At 35.8% G+C, this 23203-nt stretch overlaps 1 protein-coding gene across 1 annotated transcript; it reads left to right on the forward strand.

Moving 5' to 3' along the window:
• Window positions 1-9684: 9684 nt before the first annotated feature.
• On the forward strand, window positions 9685-21916 carry LOC120084742 (cytochrome c oxidase subunit 5b-2, mitochondrial-like). The gene is made up of 6 exons (XM_039040567.2): window positions 9685-10065; window positions 10402-10487; window positions 10815-10865; window positions 20735-20801; window positions 20946-21025; window positions 21602-21916. The coding sequence occupies exons 1-6, from the start codon at window positions 9888-9890 to the stop codon at window positions 21662-21664; spliced, it is 525 nt and encodes a 174-aa protein (XP_038896495.1). The 5' UTR covers window positions 9685-9887; the 3' UTR covers window positions 21665-21916.
• Window positions 21917-23203: the final 1287 nt, after the last annotated feature.

The raw sequence follows: 23203 nt of genomic DNA on the forward strand, positions 1-23203 counted from the left end.
AACATTAATGGACTGTTCTGATTCTGACATTCGGCACGTTAGTTCTTTTCTGAACCTCTACCGCTAAAGGCGTGGTAGGTGAAATGTCAACATCATGTTTTGATTTTCCTAAACTAGATGCGTTGATGCGTTCATTCCACCAACCTTGCGTTGATCCCTTTATCATGCATTATCGCGTAGCCGCAATCATTCAGTGACCGCATTCGCTAAATACTGCAACTCTACACGATGACCACAATTGCTTGACGAGTGCAACTCCCATGCGATGGATGCATACAGCTGATTACCGCAACATCCATGCGTTGATCGACATGTTCGCCTTTGCGATGGAGAGTTTCTCTGCATGCAGTCGTCTATGTGGTGGTCCAGTTTCTGCGTTTGCGTCCACTTCTTGTATTAGCTACAAAAATAGAATATTGAATGCATAATAACGCATAATAACGGGTTAGTCGAGATTCACCATGCTGATCGACGCAAGCTCACTTTCTCGTGAATTCCTAGCATGATTGTCGTATATTCTACTTAACAACCTTCATAATTCTAAGTAAAAGACCTAAGATGACATGCATTTCTGCATGTCATCACTCCTAAATCAGACAAATCCCTAAAATGGTAGGTTTGAATCGGTGATCTAGCCACACGCACCCATACAAATAAAAGGACTGCCCTTAATGGCAGGAGTTCCCAACTCACTCAGGATTGAAGTCATGTTACCTATGGTCATCCTAGTGAAGTGAAGTCTCTATCATGAACGGTGTTATATAACGAGATGTTAACACTTCGTGGTCAAGTCTTATACAAATTCTTTATATAGGACACATCTGCTCGCATGTCCCCAACACGAATGATCAGGATCAGACCATCTGTGACAAGTCATAATACTTGTGACCGTTCCATAAAGCGGGCCACATCCGTAGCGTTACCAAGATAAGGTTTCCCTCTTATATCCATATACTACATACCATTTTGGTTATCACTCAAGTCATGATCCACTTGTATGTCACCACATGCATGCTTGAGTCACATACAGATAACTAGAGATTTTATGTTTATTGGTTTGTGGTAAAGCAAATAAAACAAGCAACTGAGCAAAAAATACAAGATATGAAGTAAATATCATATATTAACAACACAAGCGTTAGTACAAACTGTTTACAAACTATAGGACACGAGACTTTAGGGCATCAACCCAACAAACCCTTCACAAGTTGCTCGTGATAACGGCTAGGTTAAATCTTTGTTTTACCCCCGAAATCACCTCTTGTTCCTTAAGTTCCACCGATCCCCTAATGAACAATTGATTTATGATTTAATCAACAAATCGAATCCCTCTTAGGCCAATGAGAGGGTGAAGCCTTTTGTTCAAGACCCAGAATCAACACTTAAAGGGAACAACCTCTCTACTAACCCTAATCAGGTAGAAGTGAATTCCCTCTTGCACCCTATGTTCCCAGTTATTCATCCGATCTTATCCCCAAAATGGTAAGCTTATTGAGCAGAGACAATTGGTCTACTTTCACCGTTTGCAAATAAAGGATAATCCTGAACAAACAGGAGTTCATAGTTAGCTCAAGATTAAGGTTAAGTTACCTAGGTCATCACTTTGAAATAGTCAGACTTAAACAGTAAACAACGTTATAAAGTAAGAATGATTAGTTTTGTGGTCTGATCTTGCACAAAACTCATTTGCACAGGACACCTCCACTCCTCATGTCCCAACATGAACGAATTAGGATCACTTCGTTTGTAGCACTTTACAATTCTTTGTAACAACTGTAGAATAGGTCGCATCTAATAGTGTTACCAGAATAAGGTACCCAACCTTATTCATATACTATAGATCATTTTGACTATTTATTTAAACCTGATCCACTTGTATGTCTCCACATAAAGTTAAAGTACTCATATAATAGTTAAGGGACTTAGGTTTATTGGATTTCTAAAAACAATAAATTCAATAATAACTTTATTGAATTCTCAGAATAAGTTCTAATATTTACAAACATGAGTTTTAGGACATAAAACCCAACAAATGTTACATTGGGCAAAGTTAATAAATACTTAGTAAAAATAATTAGCATTATTTTTCTAAGTTAATCAACCCTAGGTAAAATACTCAGTGGAAAGAAAATGGGGTATATGATACTTCATTTTTTCTATCACGTTTTTCCCTAAAAGTTCACAATGGAAAAGGCTATGTTCTCCCAAACAATCATTATGCAAAAGTCTCCCTCTCAATTTCTCCCTCTCCCTTTGCCAAAATTACTACGAGAAGCCCACAAAATTCTCTCTGATTCTCAACCTTAAGAATTCCTTGGTTTCGTTGCGGTGGTGTCTATTTTGGTGTTGCTTTATTTTTTGGCATGTTCGTGTTCCAAGGAGAACGTAGAGATCATTTGGAGTGGAATTGTGAAGAATTATTGGACTTCAAGGTAAGTGTTCTCTAACCCTAAGTTTCTTATAATTTTCGTTGATTAAATCATGTTGTATTAAAATGCGTATGAATTGTTTCTGTCCTCTGTAATTTCATGTTTTTTAAAATAGAAATTGGGCTACGATCCTCTTCCACATCGGATGTTCGCGCATCCATCAGTTTCTTGTTAAAAATAACTTGAGTTTGCTTACAGTAATAGAAGAAAGGACCTCTCCAGTACCAACACAAAGAGTCATCTCTCCAGCTTCAAACTGCCTCTAGGAACTAATATCTTGAGAGGAAGAACCTATGTGATTAGTGGCCCCGAAATCAATTATCCAAGTAGAATCATTATTCTCTATTAAACATGTTTTCAAGACAAGAAAATCACATTTATTATTATTTTATTTCTTCATTTTATAGAGAACAGTAGAATCAGCTTCAAACCCCTTACTATAAATTCCATCTTTTATCTCAGAGGTCGAACCATTTTAATAAACTTCACTAGAGTTGGCAACATTTGCTTCTCCTATTTGTCCCCTTGACACTCAATAAAGACTGAAGTTCATTTAGGGAGCTGACATTATCGATTTCGTCAAATATAACCCCATTCTACTTGAATTGTGAGGACTCTTGCCTAAACAATTCTTGCAATGATTGCATGATCTCAAATGCAGTGACCATGCTCTCATATCTTTTGACTAGAACATCAGATATGCTTATCAAAATGTAAACTTGGGCCTTATCATTGGCCTTTTGTCCACCTTTCATAAGCATCACAAACATTTCATGTTGCATCATGGGTTGGGACTGGAGAATGTTCCTCAGTCAATATGAAATATAGGTCGTCAAGCACGAGAATAATTTCAAGTAAAATTTTCTATGTTGTATAATTATCTTTGGTCAACTTTAAGGCTACTAATATTAAAAGAATTGTACTTGACATATTACTGAAATCAATTAAATTGATCCACATTAGATTTTTGTATAACTCTTACAAATCCAATCAGGTTTAACAAAATTTTAACAAACCCTTTTACATCTAATTTTGCAATGATGCTTCAATGATTTAGGATAAAAGCCACTCAAAGATGATGAGTTACCCTTCACTGAACTGCGACACTCTCAACCAATTATTACACCAGAATAACTCATATTCTTATAATAATTAATTACCATTGATTTGATCAAGAAATCATTAACTTGCTTAACAATTTTCCGTAAGTGTGACCCTCCATTTTAAACTATAGTATTCTGCCCCAATGAGCCAACCGAAGAAAAAAACTGATTGAGAAAAAATCAGAGCAATCCTATCTATTTTTGGAGTTTGGTCTAATATTGACCTAATGCACAAACTATCCGAATGGGGACGCTCCCAGGGCACCTCACGACCGTGCAAAAGATCTCGCGATGCAAACTAATGAAGGAGACCGTAGGATATGTTGACACATATTCTTCTCCCACTTACTATAAATCTTTTCTTCGTTCACCTTAATATTGACCCATGCAAACACCATCTGAAGGGGAACGCTCTTAGGGTGCCTTGAAGATGAGCATGAGTCTCATGTTGTGAACTTTTAGGGAGAACATGAATGGAAAAATGATATATCATATACATCTTTTTCCTCCCACTACGTATTTTAAAACCTAGGGTTTATTACTTAGTAAATCTGGCTAATAAATTTATCTAAGTACATTGTTAAATTGACCCAACATAACTCTATATTGGATAGTTTAACGATATATGATTTTTGTTTATTAAACACTTTAATAAACTTAATCATATATTACATGCTTATAATATATTTGTCTAATTCACTTTCCAAGTCAATTCTCAAATAAGGATGCTTCTTTTCCGTTAGCTTAAATACCCTAATCCTAAACAAAATTTTCCTTAGACAAAGGTCCCTTATAGATAATTATTTTATAAATTTAATCTTTTATTCTTTTCAATTAATTCCACTAAAAGACAAATAAAAGATTAACATATTTCTAATCATATTAGAAATATTTTTAACATAAGTCTAGGTAAATTAATTTTAAACTATTTAAAATTAATTAAGACCTATGTTTTTATGCAACTCTTGATTATAGATTTTAATTTAATTCATTAAAATTGTAACGGTTATAAAATAATGAAATATTAAAACCTATAATCATACATCTTTTGACATTAATTAAATATAACATTTATATTTATTAAGTAATGTCATGCTCAATGCAATTTCATTTTCATCATATAATATAACTTTTATATTAATCTCTAATGAAAATATACACACATCCATCATATAATGTAACAATTATATTAAAATATGATGCATGGATATACTTAATAAAACATGCATTCATATAATATAACATTTATATTAAATATGATGCATGTGTATGCTTATAAGATCATGCAACTATATAATATAACATTTATATTAAATATGATGCATGATTAATGTTTATCCTAAGGTGGGATTTTAAAACTATATGACATACATTATGCAACATATAATATTTAAATATAGATCAAGTGTAATATTAAATAAACAGCAAAAAATAAACCGAATTTTGGTACCCTAAAAATTAATTAAATATATAGTCATATTATATTAATTTCATTAATTAAAATAACAAAAATTACTTAATAATTCGAAAAATACGAAAAAATGCAGCCAAAAAATCGCTATAATGCTTGAATCCACCACCTTCAATCGTCTAGAATGTGCGGGTGTTGGACTCGGAGTGTTGCAATGCTTGTGCTGTAGCGTAACACTACGCTGCCCCCAACATTGCGATAATCGACATGAGCGACTCGGTGACGTGACGTCAGTGCTTCTGTGCCACAACGTAAACCTTAGTGTTGTAATGCTCTGCATTACACGCTATCATAGAATACAATTATCTACTTTGTTCTTGGTCAATTTCTGCTTTGTTTTCCATCAATCTTCACAATAACTTTTACTCCTTGATCGACACAGACTTATAGACTCGATTGCATAAAATAAATGTCCAAATCAACGGGTTATTATAACTTTAGTCAAAATTAAATCAGTAAACAAAGTGCTAAATTAAAAAACATCCTTTTTTACAAACCAAACATTCATAATGTTGAACAAATCCCACCAGTTCTCTGATTTTCATTTCAAATTAAAAAATGAAATGCATTCATATAATTATTTTTTTTAACCTTATTCAAATATATTACTTTTATATATCATATAGTATTAATTATAAATCATATTTGTAATTAACTATATACTATAATGTATCAATATACATTATATTAATTTGAATCTTATTCAAACATTTATCTCTCTTATACATAGTGTTAATTATAAATCATATTCATAATTACTATATCTTATAATGTATCAATTTACATTGTACTTTATATTAATCACAAAAATATAAAATTTTCATTAAATAATTTGAACACTTCAAATTATTCCAAAACCTTTAATTCCTTGTTTTATCCTTAGTAAGCGAGCAAGGAGACCTAATATACCTACAAATTTGAAGCTCTAATAATAAGAGATTAACTAATTAAATTCTTTAATTGATTAACTAACATTCATTAACTGTCATTACTCCACTAAAGACTGACAACTGCATTCTTTGCACGGTACATATATTTCTATGTCCACGGATATAACCAATCAACAATAAGTCAACCCTTCGCAAATTGCTCATAACTACAGTTGGTCAAATTATTGTTTTACCCCTGTTGTTACATCTAGCTTCTTAAGTACCACTGATTATTCTAATGAACAATTAGTTATAGTCTAATTATAAACTAGTCCCCTCTTTGGCTAGTGAGAGGGTGTGGGTTCTCATTGTTCAAGACCCGGAATTAGCCCTTAAGAAAGCAATTCATCTACTTACCTTAGAACCAAGAAGGAGCGAATTCCATCTTGTGTAGCTATGTTCTCAGCTCCTTATCTGGACAAATCCCTAAAATGGTAGGCATATTAAGTTGACGAATCTGGTTACTCTCACTCATACTAATCAAAGGATTGTCCCTCATAGACTTGGGTTCACAACTCACTCAGGATTAAAGTTGAGTCACCTGTGGTCATCCTATTGAAATATTAATCTCTTAAAGTAACGGTGTTATAAAAAGAGACTAATCATTTTGTGGTCCAATCTTATACAAATTCTTTGTATAGGATACTCTCGTTCTCATGTCTCTACATGAACGGTTAAGATCAAATCGTTTGTAACACTTTACAAAAATTGTAATAATTACAAAGTGGGTCGTATCCGTAGTGTCATAAGGATAAGACGTCCAACCTTATCCATATACTACGGACCATATAGGTTATTACTTAAACATGATCCATTTGTACTTCAACCACATACATGTTTAATTTACATAAATACCCTTGGAACTTAGTTTATTGAATTGAGATAATGCACAAATAAAATAACTTTTATTTTATTGATAACAATTTGTTTATACAAGTTTACAAACTATGAGAACAAAAAGATTTAGGACACCAATCCCAACAATTTTATCTTTGAACCTAGTAATACATGCATTCTAGAAATAGCCATCAAATACACGATTAACTATTTGTTACTAGGTCGATCAAGCTAGACATTCAAGTGCGAACATGACATATCTACGTATCGGTTAGATAGGTAATACATGCTTGCAAATGAACGGTCAACAACACAAACAAGTATATCAAAATTGAAATGAATTCAAAGAAAGCATAAAAACATTTACATTCAATCCAAGAACAAAATTCTCAAGAAATTACATGTGTTCTTGTTTCCAAAATTAAATAAAAAAGTTACCTCATTGGTTTATAGACAAAGAAAGGAGGAAAGCTCCAATATGTTGCTTACAACGCGAAAGAAAATTAAAATCTAACCCAAGGACGAAGAAAAAAACAGAGGAAGAAGAGAAATTTGGGGGTTTTACTTCTGCCTCCATCAAATCCCCATGAAAAAAAATTCTAAAAGTTGAAGAGGATATTTATAGGTTGGCAGTGTAACAACGCTTATATCGAAGCGTAGCCCTTAAGCACTGCGACGCTGAGCTTTATGCTCAGCGCGCACGTAGAGTGCTCGTTCATCAACATCCGAAGTGTTGTGATGCTCCAAGGTAGCATTGCAACGTTATGTGAAACCCATGCAATTTCCTTCCAGCGTAAAGGGCAACATAAAGGGGAGGGTTGCAACTCTATGTTTAAAGGTATTTTGGTTATTTCACATCCTTGAAGCTCTAGGTGCCTTATTTCGCTTTTGATAGCTACAAATCAACCTCAAACGACCCGTAACACTCTGAAATGCATGATTTGCTTGAATTCCTACAAAATAAACATTTAAACACATAAAACATAACAAGCAAAATAACTTTTTCCGAGAGCTATCATAAAGCCCCACCATTGCAAATAACACAAACACTACACTTCAAAATGCCAATGGCTAATACGATCATGTGTTGGCATCCGATTCCACACTGTAAGCTAAACAATAAAAGTGTGTCTTGGTATATTACCTTCAAATCGAAGGAAGCCAGACCAATGTGCCACATAATACTTAGGACGTAAAGATTCCTAAGCATTGACAATCAAAAAGAAACTTGAACCACAAGGATGCTATGTTACATATTCCTCCCTACCAACCTTTGTCACCATCGAAGATACTTTCCTAGAGAGATTTACCAACTCTTAAAGGTAGAAGGCCAGACGTATTGGAACGAAGAAACTTTGGCATAAAGGGAATGATTCATATTTAAAATAACCACTGTATTATATTGTTGATGAATAAGGCCATTTCCAACTAAGGATCTAACCAAACATAAATAGTGACATATATTTCCAACAGAAAATTGAACTAATGTCGCAATTCATAGCAAACACGAAGGTTAAATCTTCAATACTAAGATAAAGAACTAGAGGACACATTGTCTACAAAATTATAGGCCTCCACCGAGATGACTCACTAGGAGCCATGATGAATCATGATAAGTGACATAAGCTTCATTGTAACAACAACATTTCAAACAGAAATTTGTCAAAATCCTAAACCACCCTCATAACAAGGAAGACAGACATTCGATCAAGCAACATTGACTTCTGCCACACCAAAAAAACAAAAACGCTTGTCCAATAGACCTGTAAGCTTTAAAGACAAGAACGAATAAGTTGCAACCACTTAGCATAAGGCAAAATCATTGTTAACAAACTTCTCAAATAGGTGGTAACTATTTCTAAAAGTGGCAAGCAATCAACTTAAGTTGACTCAAAATAAGTTTATTATCTTTCCTATGATATTGAGCTTTATTTTACATGAACCTCTAATTTTTTGAGGGAGATTATGAATTTGAATGCTTGAATTTTGCGAATCTTCTTCTTTTGTATGTCATATTCTTCTTTCTTAAACAAATTTATTGTTACAGAGGGAATCAATTATTTTCTCTTGCAAAACAAGGGGAGAATAAAAAATAATTGTTACCCAAAAGAAGTTATGTGAAAAGCAAAACTCTTATTTTACAATTTGGTCCATACATTTTGGATTTGCTTTATTTTAGTCAATGGTACTTTTAAATATCTACATTTAGTCTCCATATTTCAATTAAATGGTAAAATTAGTCTGTGTGACTTTTCGATAATGAAATTTATTATTGTTATTTTAACAAGCTCAATACAAAAGTAACTTCAAACTCTACAGTTAAATTTTTAACATCTAGAGACACTAAAATATATTTGGGTCAAATTAGCATCTTTGGCAAATTTAATTGGAAAAATAAAAATATTTTTTATCGCTAAACTTGTACAATTGTATCAATTTTCAATCTAAACTTTCAATTTCATCAAATTATACCTCAAGTGAAAGAGAAGCATTATAATTTTAAATGGAGAAAGTGTTTCATTTTCAACCCTTTAATAAGTTGTCACTGGAAATATTATTATTATTTTTTCATATGCATACAATAATATGTATAATATGAAAATGATAAAATTTTAAAGAAAAAAGACATGAAAGCAATTTTTTGTTTGATGAGATTTAGAAATTTTGTCAAAGTTATTCTGTAGTTAATTTGTGGATTTGTTAAACTTATTTTGATGCAAAGATTTATTACATAATAACATAATTAATGAGTTTAAGGAGACTTTTAAAAATCACAACACTCATTTAAATTTCTAATACAATTTGATAAAATGTGAAAGTTTAGGGTCAAACTAATAAAATCCGATAAATTTAGGGGTCAAAATGATATATTTTTCCTCCAAATTTAAAAATAGATGCAGCACGTGCCACAAATTATGACTCGTGCGAAATCATTTTGGTGTAACCCGAGCCATCGCCACCTCCTCTTGACCAGTTCCGCCTTTTGCTTTTCTCCCATTTCCAAAAGCATAGAAGCTGCTGAAGGGCGAGAGAGTGAAGAATTTCTGAGAGCCAAATTCGCCGTCCAAGGGGTGCGACCTGAGATCATAGCCGGAGAATTCACCGATTTCAATCTACGATGTGGAGAAGATTGCTCTCATCGCCTCTCAAATCCTTAAAATCTCTTCCCTCATCATCGACGCCTGCATCCGCTCCGTTGGGATACATTTCCAAAGCCACTCGACGCGCTGCTGTTTCTCATGTTTCTCCTTCCCCGGCTGTTTCGCTTTTCGCTAGCCATTACGCCTCTGATTCTGGTAGATCTTGCTGTTTTCTTTGGATTTTATAGTCTCTGTCCCTGTATATGTGAATCTATGATACGAGCGCGAATGTGGAATTCGTTGTCTGATTATTAATCGATTAGAATTTTTGCGCGTGGATTGTTATGTATTTTAGAGTTTGTCACTGTATGTGTGAATCTATGATATGAGCGCGATTGTGAATTTGGTCTCGTGTGGTTATTTATTAGTTAGAATGTATACGTGTGGATTGTTAAGTGCTTTACAGTCTGTGTCGCTGTATCTGTGATTCTATAATATGAGCACGAATGTGGTTTTGATTTACTTTGGTTGTTAATTGATCTTTTAATGTAGCTGATACTGGTCTGAAGAAGAAGGTTGAGGATATAATGCCAATCGCAACCGGACATGAGCGTGAAGAGCTTGAAGCTTCGCTTGAGGTGAAATTCTTGTATTTCTTGTTACCTGGATCTCTTTCTGTTGTGTATTGCTTTCCCACGCTTCATTTGATGTTGTGAAATGTACTGGATTAAGCAGTAGTTTAAAATTTCTGCTGTAATTGATCGATTCATTTTGATTGTCAAACTGAGTCTGATATGGTAATTTTCACTTTCGCAAAGGCAGGTTAAAATTTATGCCTTCGTTGATTGTATCATTTTCATTTTCAAACTGTCTGGTTTATATTAATATTTTGATAGGCTGGATTCTAATGGATGTATTTCTCATTTTGGACGCGAGTCTCATTTTAGTTGGTTTAACGTTTGCAGGGAAAAGACATCCTTGACATAAACCATCCTGTTGGTCCTTTTGGAACTAAGGTTCGTGTAGTTTGCAATTAAATTTATCTTTGCTTGTTTTTGGTTGTTCGAAGTAACTCAGATGCTTTAGCTTTTATTCAAGGTTCATTCCATTGCACTAATAAGCTAATGGACACGAACACGCCAAGGACACATCTATTAAAATATATTATTTTTAAACAAGAGGGAAATTTAAAGTTAATGAGTTTATGGATTTATGTGCTTAAAAAAATTAGTGAGGTGCAATTGATTCTCCAAATTTATTATTTTTGTCATATATGTATCTACTTAGAATATGTAACAAGTGTTTGATGAATGTCTAACAAATGTTGGCCCGATTTTGATTTTGTACAACTAGATACATTTATTGCACTAACAAATGTTTAGTACTTATCCACAAAGTGGCGGAGTGTCCCGGTGTTCAACACATGTCTGAGACAGACACACTAACCAAACTTAAGTGTCCGTGCTTCTTAGTATTTAGAAGCAAGAAGCCATGCAAATTCTAATATCTATCTCACTTTCTAGCATTCTCTATAGCTTTTATTGTTCTGCTCTAGCCTGCTAACCTAAATCAAGTCTGGAGAATAAGGTCATTCAAAGAATCTTGGCCTTCCTTTTAAAGCTATAACCGACAATCTTATGCTCCTCTTCCAAACCTTACCTTTTGCATCTTGTATCAAGTCTGTTCCTTTTGAAAAATTTTAGTTTTATCTGGTTAAAAGATAATTTTTAGTTTTGGAAAGTTAAATGCTTGTGATTGGCTGCAAAAACTGTCTCTTTTGCTTCCTTTCTCTGAAGTCTGAACTCCAAAGTGTTGATTATTTATCACAAAGCACATGAATTGATGATTATATTTCTCAGTGTTGTGATCTTTTCATAATTTTTGTGCCAGTGCCTCTTTCACTTTGATGTTTTTTTGGGTACTTCAAGAGATATGCATTCTCTCTGTAGTTTGGATATGATTGGAAGATAGCTAGTCAGTGACAGAATGCCTTCTGGTTTTCGTTGTATGAGTTTCAACTCATTGTTGCACGATTTGCTTAGAAACGTTTTACCTCATTTTGGAAGATAATTTTGTAAATTGGAAATTTTTTTGAGGAAATAATCTTATTATATTTTGTTCATCTGAGAATGTAGCAAGGGAGGGCCATGTCGGTTGTGGGTTCGGGTGTTGAGCCTTGGCTTAGTCCTTTGGCTGGAAGACTTCTCCTTAACGTCTTTCAAAGTTGGAATATAAGGTGCATGAAGTAAGGTTCTCTCCTAATCTTTGACCAATCAACATTTGAAGAATAGAATCCTCACATTATAAAGGCAAACAAAACTGAAGTTCGAGAGTTTGGAAAATTTTGCCAATACCCACTTAGAGATATGGGAGTTCAAGAAGAGGTGTGTAGTGGATTATTTTTTTCTTCAGGAAAGAATGGTTATGCTGGGTTCAAATAAGAGGAGATCCTTCTTGAACATAATCGTATTTTATTAATCCCTTGGAAGAAAGCAGACTAAAGAAACACTACGCACTTTTTAGGAAGCTTGGGTATCAGGTATGATAAATCAAAGAGAAGGAAGGGTTTTTTGAAATCACTATAATAAACGGAGCAAACTGAAAAGGCACTTAAAAGTGGAATTTCAAACTCGCAGAATCCTGGTTTTAAGAGACTGAAGACAATTCAACTTGATAATAAGGATGACCCTCTCTTCAATTTCTCTGCCATTAAGCCTCATCCCACAAGTGTTGAACCAGAGGTCCTTTTGAGTTGGTATCCTCATACGACCACAAGCTAACATTGTCACTAAAGGTAGTGTTTATGTTATAAGTTATTCTACCCAATACTCCACCAAAATCTGACTGAAGCTCATTACCCAATTGGAACAACAGAATTGTAATAGTTTCACTCTAGAACAAGCGTTTCAATGGGACCATGGCCTTTTATTGGAAGAATAGGAGGAACATCTCTTTATGATTTCCAGTTGGACTACTTCGTAATTCCTAGCAATCACTATATGCCAAAGAGTATCTTCCCTGGGGGATCTCCATAACCACTTGCGAATAAGATCAATGTTTTTCAGTTTGATTATTTTTTATGATTAAACCTTCATTCATTACAGAAAGCGTAACAAGAGACCACATCAACCTAATGAAGTGATTACTCCTTTTGCCATTTGAACCTTCCCCAAAGGAACTCCTAGTATGTTGTTCTCTAAAATTCCACCTCTTCAAAGGGAATGCTAAAGACGGAAAGAAAGGATCAGGGAGATTGGTGAGGATTTTTTTTTTCTGAAGTTCACTGATGTCTCATTGCCTCTCCTCTCTCGACACACAATATTTCTTCAATTAATATAATTGTTGTTTTATGTTAAAAAAAAGGGTTAAGAGGCCATTGTTGATATCTGGTTAACATCAGTGAATGTTGAGGAGACTGAAAACTCTACTGCAGATTTTCTTTGCAAAATTACCATGAATCGGCAGATTGGACAAAGTGCCATTCAATAAGGTCAATCTACCTCCTTTGGAAAGGGAATTGTGTTGCCAAGAGTGAAGCCTCTTCTCATTTTTATCTGAATTGGCCTGCCAAAATACCTGAGGAGATGGTTTTCCATATAAAGATATCCCCAAGTAAGCAGTAGGCCGTTCACTCTCCTTGCATCCCTATTTGTTAGGAACAGAGTCCACCCAAACAACATTGCAGTTGATACCCAAAAACTTAGATTTTTGCCTGTAGAAGCTTCTTCAAACAGGCCAATTAAGTAGGTTATCAATATCATCTTCTTTGTTGGTGGTGAGAGAGAACACCAACTCGGGAGAGAGAACTTGTAAGATGAGGAATCTGTAAAACCTCCAATTATTTACACATATAAAAGGAGGGGTAAAATAGGAAGAAAAGAGGAGAATACGGTTAGAAATGAAGGTGATTCAGCAGTGAGGGTGGTAGAGGAGATAGTGGGGGATGAAAACGGTTGATGTGGGCCCAACTGCGTTTTTTTAAATAGAAAGAGGAAAAGAATGGAAGGTAGGTAGAAAAATAAGGAAGAAGTTTTTCCTGGGGAGGGGCTTCCAGAGCTACCTTGGCTAGATCAGGGTTCCTATTTGTTTGTTCTTTGTTTTCCGAATTTCTTTCATTGTGAGATTGGCTGATGTTGTCAATTTTGACCAGCAAGTTAATACTTGAATGAGAAGAGTAGTCATCTTTCTTCTGTTGCTGTTTGGAACTTCTTCTTAACCTTAATAGTGTGCCTGTATATTGGTTGTTGAGTCTCTTATTTGCAGGGGAGAAAGTTAGGTGATCGAAGGGTCGTAACAATTTGGTATTAGAGCCGTAACCTTGGGGAAAATGCGAGGAATGGCTTAGAAACAACTTGAAGAAAGGATGGAATCGACCGAGAAGGAGATGGCCGAAATTCGTGAGTTGCTGATCAGATTGTGCAAAACTTAGAAAAATTAACCGAGGAAGTGAGGGAAAGTAATTCTAGCAAAAAAAGGCAGTCGATGATCGCTGATAACAGTATGACCAAGGCAAAAGGTAAAATCGGGGAAGCAGAGCCATCACACACGGGATACGCAATCGGAGGAGACAAAGGGAAGTATAAACGTCTGGAAATGCCAATGTTTACAGGGGAGAATCCCGAATCCTGGGTTTACCGAGCCGAGCATTACTTCGAAATCCATGAGCTAACTGATGCCGAGAAAGTGAAGGTCTCCGTCGTCAGCTTCGCACCTGATGAAGTAGATAGGTTTCGATGGAGTAACAATCGCCGAGCCATCACCACTTGGGAAGAATTGAAAACCCGATTATTCGATCACTACCGGAAGGTGGGAGAAGGAAGTTTGTGTGCGCACTTACTGAAGATCAACAAGAAGGTACCTACCTACTCAGACTATGTCAAGAAGTTTGTAACCTGCTCCGCCCCGTTGTCGGAGTTGTCTGAAGAAGTATTAAGAGATGCTTTCTTGAATGGGTTGGAGGCAACCGTACAAGTTGAAGTCATCAGCCGTAACCCAAGAACATTGGACGACTGTATGAGGGAAGCTCAACTGGTAAATGACAGGAACTTGGCCCTCAAAATTGCACTGAAAGATCTGGGAGTGAATGGCCTGAGCAACAGGGAATCCCACCAGGGGAAGGAGTTGATTGAGAAGGCCCAAACAAAGGGAAATGAAGTGTTGCCAATGAAACAGGTTGCCATACCTGTGAAGTCCTTTCTCGCCAAGAAGGAAGCTCCGGTCAAGCGCTTGTCTGATGCCGAATGCAGGATAGGCTCGACAAGGGACTTTGTTTCAGATGTAGCGAGAAGTATTCTCCCGGGCATAAGTGTAAGTTTCGTGAGAATCGCCAGCTAATGCTATTCATTACTAACGAAGAGGAGGAAACAGGGGAGGAGATAGGCGAAGTAGAGGAAGAAAAGCTAGAGCTGAATAATGTGGAATTAGGTGAGAAGGCAGAGTTAGCACTGAATTCATTACTAGGCTTTTCCGCGAAAGGGGCCATGAAGTTGAAAGGGGAGATCAAGGGAAAGGAAGTACTAGTCCTCATTGATTCGGGGGCAACGCACAATTTCATCCACTAAGACACGGTCAGGGAGCTGGACATTCCAACAAAGAAGCACACCAGGTTTGGGGTTCGGAAATGGTAATGAAATAGAAGGAAAGGGGATTTGCAGGGGAGTGGAACTCGATTTACTTGGGCTGAAGGTGAAGGTTGACTTCTTAGCTATCGAATTAGGCCAGATGAATGTGGTTCTAGGCATGCCATGGCTGTGCTCTACAGGGTTTATGGGAATACACTGGCCAACTTTAACCATGAATTTTTGGGCCGAGGGCTCTCACATCATGTTACAAGGGGATCCATCGCTAACTAAGGCTGAAGTGTCTTACAAAATGTTGAGTAAGCAGTGGGAGGATGATGATATGGGATTTCTAGTCTTCTTCCAGCAACTTGAAATCAAGCAAGAGACAGAGGATAGTAGGCAAGAGGAAAAAGAAAGGATTCTGGCTTACCATTGATGATTCGGGTACTTTTGGAACAAAATCAGGACATCTTTGAGCTTCCTTCCACCCTACCTCCCTAGAGATCAGTAGATCACCATGTTAATATCAAAGAAGGGACTAACCCCATTAATGTAAGGCCATACAAGTACAGGTACACACAAAAAGAAGAAATAGAGAGACTGGTGCAAGAGATGATGCAAGCAGGATTTATTCGACCTAACAGAAGTCCATACTCGAGCCCGGTGCTTTTAGTCAAAAAGAAGGATAGGGGATGGCGATTTTGTGTAGATTATATAAAGTTAAACCAAGCCACGATAGCTGATAAGTTCCCTATACCGGTGATAGAGGAACTACTAGATGAACTACACGGAGCCACTGTTTTCTCCAAACTAGACCTCAAATCAGGCTATCACCAGATCAGAATGAGGGAGATATCGAGAAAACGGCCTTTCGCACACATGAGGGACATTTTGAGTTTCTTGTCATGCCTTTCGGTCTCATAAATGCATTAGCCACCTTCCAGTCGCTTATGAACCAGGTTTTTAGACCCTTTTTACGTCAATTTGTCCTTGTTTTCTTTGATGACATTCTAGTTTACATCCCTGATGTATCCACAAATGAATCACATTTGGGAATAGTGTTCAGCATCCTTAGAGATCATAAATTGTATGCTAACCCGAAGAAATGTGTCTTTTGTCAAGAAAGGATTCAGTACTTGGGTCATCTAATCTCTTCCAGTAGGGTAGAAGCGGATGGAGACAAAATTAAAGTGATGGTCAACTGGCCACAACCGAAGAACATCACTGAATTATGGGGGTTCTTAGGTCTAACAGGGTACTACCGTCAGTTTGTGAAGGGGTATAGTAGCCGAGCTGCTCCTCTCACCAAGTTACTCCAGAAGAATGGTTTTAGATGGAGTGAGGAAGCCATTGAAGCCTTCGAGGATCTCAAGAGACAGATGATATCGTGTCCTGTTTTAGCCGTACCAGACTTTAGCAAACCGTTTATCATAGAAACTGATGCCTTCGGAGTAGGATTAGGGACTGTGCTCACCCAAGGAGACCGACCGATAGCATACTTCAGCCAAAAGCTGCCCTCAAGAGCACAAGCCAAGTCTGTGTATGAAAGAGAGCTGATGGCCGTAGTCTTGGCAGTCCAAAAATGGAGGCATTATCTACTTGGAGGGAGGTTCACCGTCATCTCGGATCAGAAAGCCTTGAAATTTCTCGATGAACAAAGGGAGGTCCAACCGCAATTTCAAAGGTGGCTAACTAAGCTTCTAGGCTACAATTTTGAGATCCTCTATCAATCGGGACTGTCCAATAAGGCAGCAGACGCTCTCTCTAGAGTTCAAGAAGCTCCGAAATTACAAAGTCTAGTATCCTCGGCAGTAGTGGACCTAGATGTGATCTTGAGGGAAGTAGAGGGGATGAAGAACTCCAAAGAATTATAGCTACACTGAAAGAGGATCCTGAAGGGAAACCACCGTACCAGTGGAAGAACCAAAGGCTATTGTACAAGGGGAGGTTGGTAATTCCACGAAACTCATCCCTGATTCCTTCATTGCTGCACACCTTTTATGATTCCGTGTTGGGGGGCCATTCGGGTTTTCTAAGAACATACAAGAGGATGAATGGGGAGCTTCAATGGTCAGGGATGAAATCTGACATCCAAAAGTATGTAGAGGGCTGTGAGGTATGTCAACGAAACAAGACCGAATCACTCTCACCAGCTAGGTTGTTACATCCGTTACCAATTCCCGAGCTGTCGTTGGAGGAATGGACTATGGACTTCATTGAGGGGCTGCCCAAGGCGTTTACTACAAAGCAAGTAGCTGATCTGTTCATTCAAGAAGTAGTTAAGCTTCATGGAGTTCCTAAGTCTATCACAACCGATGGGGACAATTTTTCTAGGCAATTTCTGGAGGGAAATGTTCACATCCTTGGGAACAAAATTGAGAAGAAGCACAACATTTCACCCTCAAACCGATGGACAGACCGAGAGAGTTAACCGTTGCTTGGAGACATATTTAAGGTGTTTTTGTAATGAACAACCTACCCGTTGGAACAAATGGTTGGCATGGGCCGAGCTGTGGTACAATACAACCTTCCATCAATCCATTAGAACTACTCCCTTCCAAGCAGTGTTTGGTTGGCCCCCTCCTCCTATAGTTCACTACGGAGATCGGAAGTCTTCTAATGACAGTGTTGAACAGCAGCTAAAGGACAGAGACTTGGCTTTGAACGCTCTCAAGGAACACCTAGTGATTGCTCAGAACCGTATGAAGAAACAAGCAGATCTACATCGTCGAGAATTAGAGTTTGAGGTGGGAGATGAGGTATTTCTCAAACTACGACTCTATAGGCAGCGAACTCTAGCTAAAAGAAGTGAAAAATTATCTCCTAAATTTTATGGGCCATATACAATATCTGAGAAGATTGGGGAAGTAGCATATCGTTTGAATTTACCAGCTGAGGCAGCCATTCACAATGTATTCCATGTCTCTCAACTTAAAAAGAAGTTAGGCCAAACTCAGCAAGTTCAACACATTCCCCCCCTGCTGACAGAAGAATTTGAACTCCAAGTCAGTCCTGAACTAGTGCTGGGAGTAAGATGGAATGGTGAGACAGCTATGCAAGAGTGGCTAGTTAAAAGGAGAGGTCTACCTGAAAGTGAGGCAACATGGGAGTTTGCCCCTGCAATGAGACAATAGTTTCCAACTTTCCACCTTGAGGACAAGGTGTGTTTCGAGAGGGAAGGAATTGTAAAACCTCCAATTATTTATGCATATAAAAGGAGGGGTAAAATAGGAAGAAAAGGGGAAGAATACGGTTAGAAATGAGGGTGATTCAGTAGTGAGGGTGGCAGAGGAGATAGTGGGGGATGAAAACGGTTGATGTGGGCCCAGCTGCGTTTTTTTAAATAGAAAGAGGAAAAGAATGGAAGGCAGGTAGAAAAATAAGGAAGAAGTTTTTCCTGGGGAGGGGCTTCCAGAGCTGCCTTGGCTAGATTAGGGTTCCTATTTGTTTGTTCTTTGTTTTCCAAATTTCTTTCATTGTGAGATTGGCTGATGTTGTCGATTTTGACCAGCAAGTTAATACTTGAATGAGAAGAGTAGTCATCTTTCTTCTGTTGCTGTCTGAAACTTCTTGTTAACCTTAATAGTGTGCCTGTATATTGCTTGTTGAGTCTCTTATTTGCAAGGGAGAAAGTTAGGTGATCGAAGGGTCATAACAGAATCTTCTCCCTTTCCAATAGTTTAGGCCTAGTTTGATATGATAACCGTTTAGCTTTTGGTTTTTGATTTATGAAGATTGTGCCTTTTTTTAGTATATATATATGCAATTTGTTTGCCATAGTTTTCATCTATGATTCTATGAAACACAAACACTTCATGTGAGGCAAAGAATTCGAATTAGATACATATTGGGTACAAATACTTCATGTGACACGCAATTTGACATATCTGTTTTTATGCTGATCTTTTTTTAAAAGAAAAAAAGATCAGCAACTCATCTAAACTTTTTCAACCCAAAACTAAGCACCATATTTGAAAAGCTCACTGCTCCAATCCAAAATTGAAAGAAAAAAAATAACAATAAAAGACCAAACCCTATAACATCTAGTCTTTATCTTCACGTTTGAGTCCACACAAAGTCTTGCAAAATATAACACACTTGGCGTATTTGTTTTTACGCTGACTTTTTTTTAAAGAAAAAAGATAAGCAATTCATCTAATCTTTTTCAACCCAAAACTAAGAAGCCTATTTAAAAAGCTCAATGTCCCCATTCAAAACTAAAAGAAAATAATAATAATAATAATAAAAGACCAAGCCCTAGAACATCTAATCTTCATCTTCACGTTTGAGTCCCTTCAAAGTCTCGCAAAATATCACACACTTGAATATCTTTAACAAGTCAACGAAGAAGTTCTTTGTTTATCTTCCTACTTCTCCCTCTAATCTTCTTCTTCTTCTCTGGTCAATCCGAGTCCTTTTTCTATTGCATTCTATTGACTATTAGTATCTCTAATGTTGCTTTTTGTCTTGTATTTCAATGTTTGTTTTGTGTTTTGTACCATTGTCATTAACTCGACATTTTATGATTTTTCGTAGATTTAGTGGATTACATTTAGTATCTTTACGTTAAATTTACCTATATCCTAGATTTTTTTAAAGGAAAAAAACGTATCTTCAACATATTAGTATCCTAGTTTTTTTAGAAATTGACATATTACTGTATTTTATCATATCTGTATCCCGTATCCGTATTTGTGTCTATGCTTCATAGGTTTTCATATTTCCAAACTAAACATTTTAATTCTTAATCAATTTCCAAAAAGAACAAAAATAAGTATTTAAATACTACATTTTTTTAGTTTTTAGTTTCTTTTAAAACACTCCTAAAAAGTAGAATGTAGATAATACAAAGAAATCAATGGGTGAAAGTAGTGTGTTTATAAGCTTAATTTATTAAAACCAAAAACTAAAATCAAATGGTTATCAAACGGGACTTATTGTTTTGATTCTCATTTGGAAATAGTGTTGTTTAAGTGCATCTGTGATACAATGTGTTAAGCAGATCTACGCTGCATTGCTGCCATCTAAGTGGGGATTCTTACTGAGGTTTCTCCCATTTTATTAAATTTTTGCTTCATGTTTATTATTATCTATGACTTTGACTATTTACTTTTATGTTCTTATCCAAAAATTATTCACTTTTATGTGGGTTATTGATTACTGATCAGTTGTGTAATGATCCAAGGCTGACTGAATTCTACGGAAAAAGCTAGAACTTTGATTGCGTCCTATAGTCTGCTTCACACATAGAAATAATGTGAATGAAAGAAGGGTTTTTTGCATGACTTATTTCTGGGAGAATTCTTATACTTTTATTTCTTTAGGAAGCACCTGCAGTTATCAAGTCATATTATGATGAAAGATTAGTTGGATGCCCTGGAGGTGAAGGCGGTGGGTATTTGCAATCTCTTCTTTTCCATGCTTTTTCATAACTTCTGTGCAAGTCTCACCAAATGTTACATAAGTTAATTTTGTATTCTTTTATTACACATTAGAATTTTCATCTTACTTCTGTTGCTTCCTTTTTAATTGTAGAGGATGAGCACGATGTTGTCTGGTTTCGTCTGAGGAAAGGCGTGCCGCATGAATGCCCTGTGTGCTCGCAGTACTTTGTGGTGAGAATTCATTTTAAATTATTATGTTATGTTGTCATGGTATGGAATGCTGGACCTTTTTTTATTATTTTTTATTTTTTTAATCACACATTAGAATTTTTTTTGGGGTCCTCTGCAACATTACCATATTAGAGCTTCACGTATTCTATTTCCGTATTCTATTTCACAAATTTCATGGTCGTCAAAAATTGGCATCCTGCAACCAGCATGTTTTGGAATATAGCTCCATTTGAAGGGAAATGACACAATAGTGAAAAATACTAAAATTACAGTACTATAACTATGATTGTTGCAAATAGTTTTAAAATTCTTTTTTGATGATTGTTGCCTACATAACCAAAAATGCTACGATGGAAAGCATGCTTTTTGAGAAATAAATTATTGTTAATCTTTTCATGTACATATTAATGTGTGTGTTATTCTTTTCATGTACATATAAATATGTGTGGTAATCTTTCCATGTACTTAGCGATTAGGAGTTTCTCTGTCTGTCTTCTCCGATAGGATGGAGGCATCGGTGTCTAAAACTACTTATTGAGTCGCTGAGTTTTCCTAAGTGTAATTTGTGTTTCGCAGCTGGAAGTGGTGGGACCTGGAGGATCGCCAGATGGTTATGGAGACGATGATCATCACCATTGATTACAACCATGTCCATCCGTCCTTGAGAATAAACCTTGGTTTTTAGGAGAAACAAATCCCACAATTGCTGTAGTTCTTATTTAAAGCTGTGTTTTGTTTGTTTTCTGCTGGTCCTTGTTTCTTTTGCAGTTCCTTCAGCAACAAAGGAAATCTGAGTTTTTTTCCAAGTCAGTCAGAAGACTGCAAGTCATCTGCTAGAAAGTACGGTTTCTTTTGGCTTTTCTTCTATGCATTTCCAAATAATTGGAGGCATCTCAATTCTTTTCCATTAACTTCCAATCAAACCCATTGATCTTTAGAAAATAATCTCTGAGAACCTGCGAAAATGAATCGATTTAGGAAGTGTGAAATGGCTGTATGGAAGTGGTTTTAGGTGCAATTCCTTGCCTCTTTTATTGCAAATCTTAAATATTTCATACTTGTCCAGTGCGTTTTGTATTAACCTTTTTTTTTTTCATAACCCACTTTGGCCTTCAGACCTAACTTCTTGAGGGTAATGTGGTGCTTCAAAGTCTTTTTTCATAATTCTTTTAGGTAACCGTGATGCTGTTGCCTAGTTTGGACTCTGTAGTTGAATGTTAATCTGTTGAGAGGAGACAAATTTTGGAAAATTTTGAAGTTGGAATCATGGTTTTAAATTTTCATTGACATTTTTACTTTTTCATGGATTTGAATCGACATGTGGGATAAATCGACATTTTCATTATATTGTAGAAAATTTACCGAACATAAAAAACTAAACAACAAAAAGATGCTAGCGTAAATACAATACAATTACTAAACATGTAAAAAAAAACATCAAATGTTTATTTATAAATTTTTTTATAAATTTAAATTTATATTTTTGAATATCTTTGTTTTCGGAAATATCAGACATTTTCGTTGCATTCAGACTTTGATAAAATGCATTATTATGTGAACCAGAATGAGGAAGAGAAATCCCGTCATCTGTGATTTTGCCGTTAAAAATTGTATGTTGAACCTTCTGAATAAAAAACAATTAAATCGAAAGTTATGTACATAATCAATTCTGTTTTGAAAATGATTTTGTTGTCATGTGGGTATTTGAATAATACAATTTAGGTATTGATGTCTGAACATTTCAGGATTACTTTAAGTTATGCATTATTTGCCTCTGGTATTTGTCTTTATCTTTTGGAGAAATAATCAAATTTGTAACAAACTATAATGGTACCAATTTAGACCTTTTGGTCATTTATATCCATTTTCATTTTATTTTATTTACAAACCAGTTTAAAATTACTTCAAATAAATTTAATCTTTTCTCAAAATCCGGCCAAAGTAGCCATAAAAATTGTGACATCTTTTAGATGAAAAAAAAAAATCATAATGATAATTATCTATTTGAATCGAGTATTTTCTAAGTTACATTTTCAAGAAGTTTAATACAAATTCTAATGGAGTGTTTAAATTGTTTTTTTCTTCATTTTTTTGATTAACGGATAATAAGTAAAATAAAGAGTTATAGAGAATTCTTTTGAACTTTGTAATTTGTTTAAAAATACTCCTGAATTTTTA

The sequence above is a fragment of the Benincasa hispida genome, chromosome 1, assembly GCF_027475165.1.
Source record: "Benincasa hispida cultivar pf3 chromosome 1, pf3_genome.v1.1, whole genome shotgun sequence".
In the NCBI taxonomy this organism is placed as follows: Eukaryota; Viridiplantae; Streptophyta; class Magnoliopsida; order Cucurbitales; family Cucurbitaceae; genus Benincasa; species Benincasa hispida.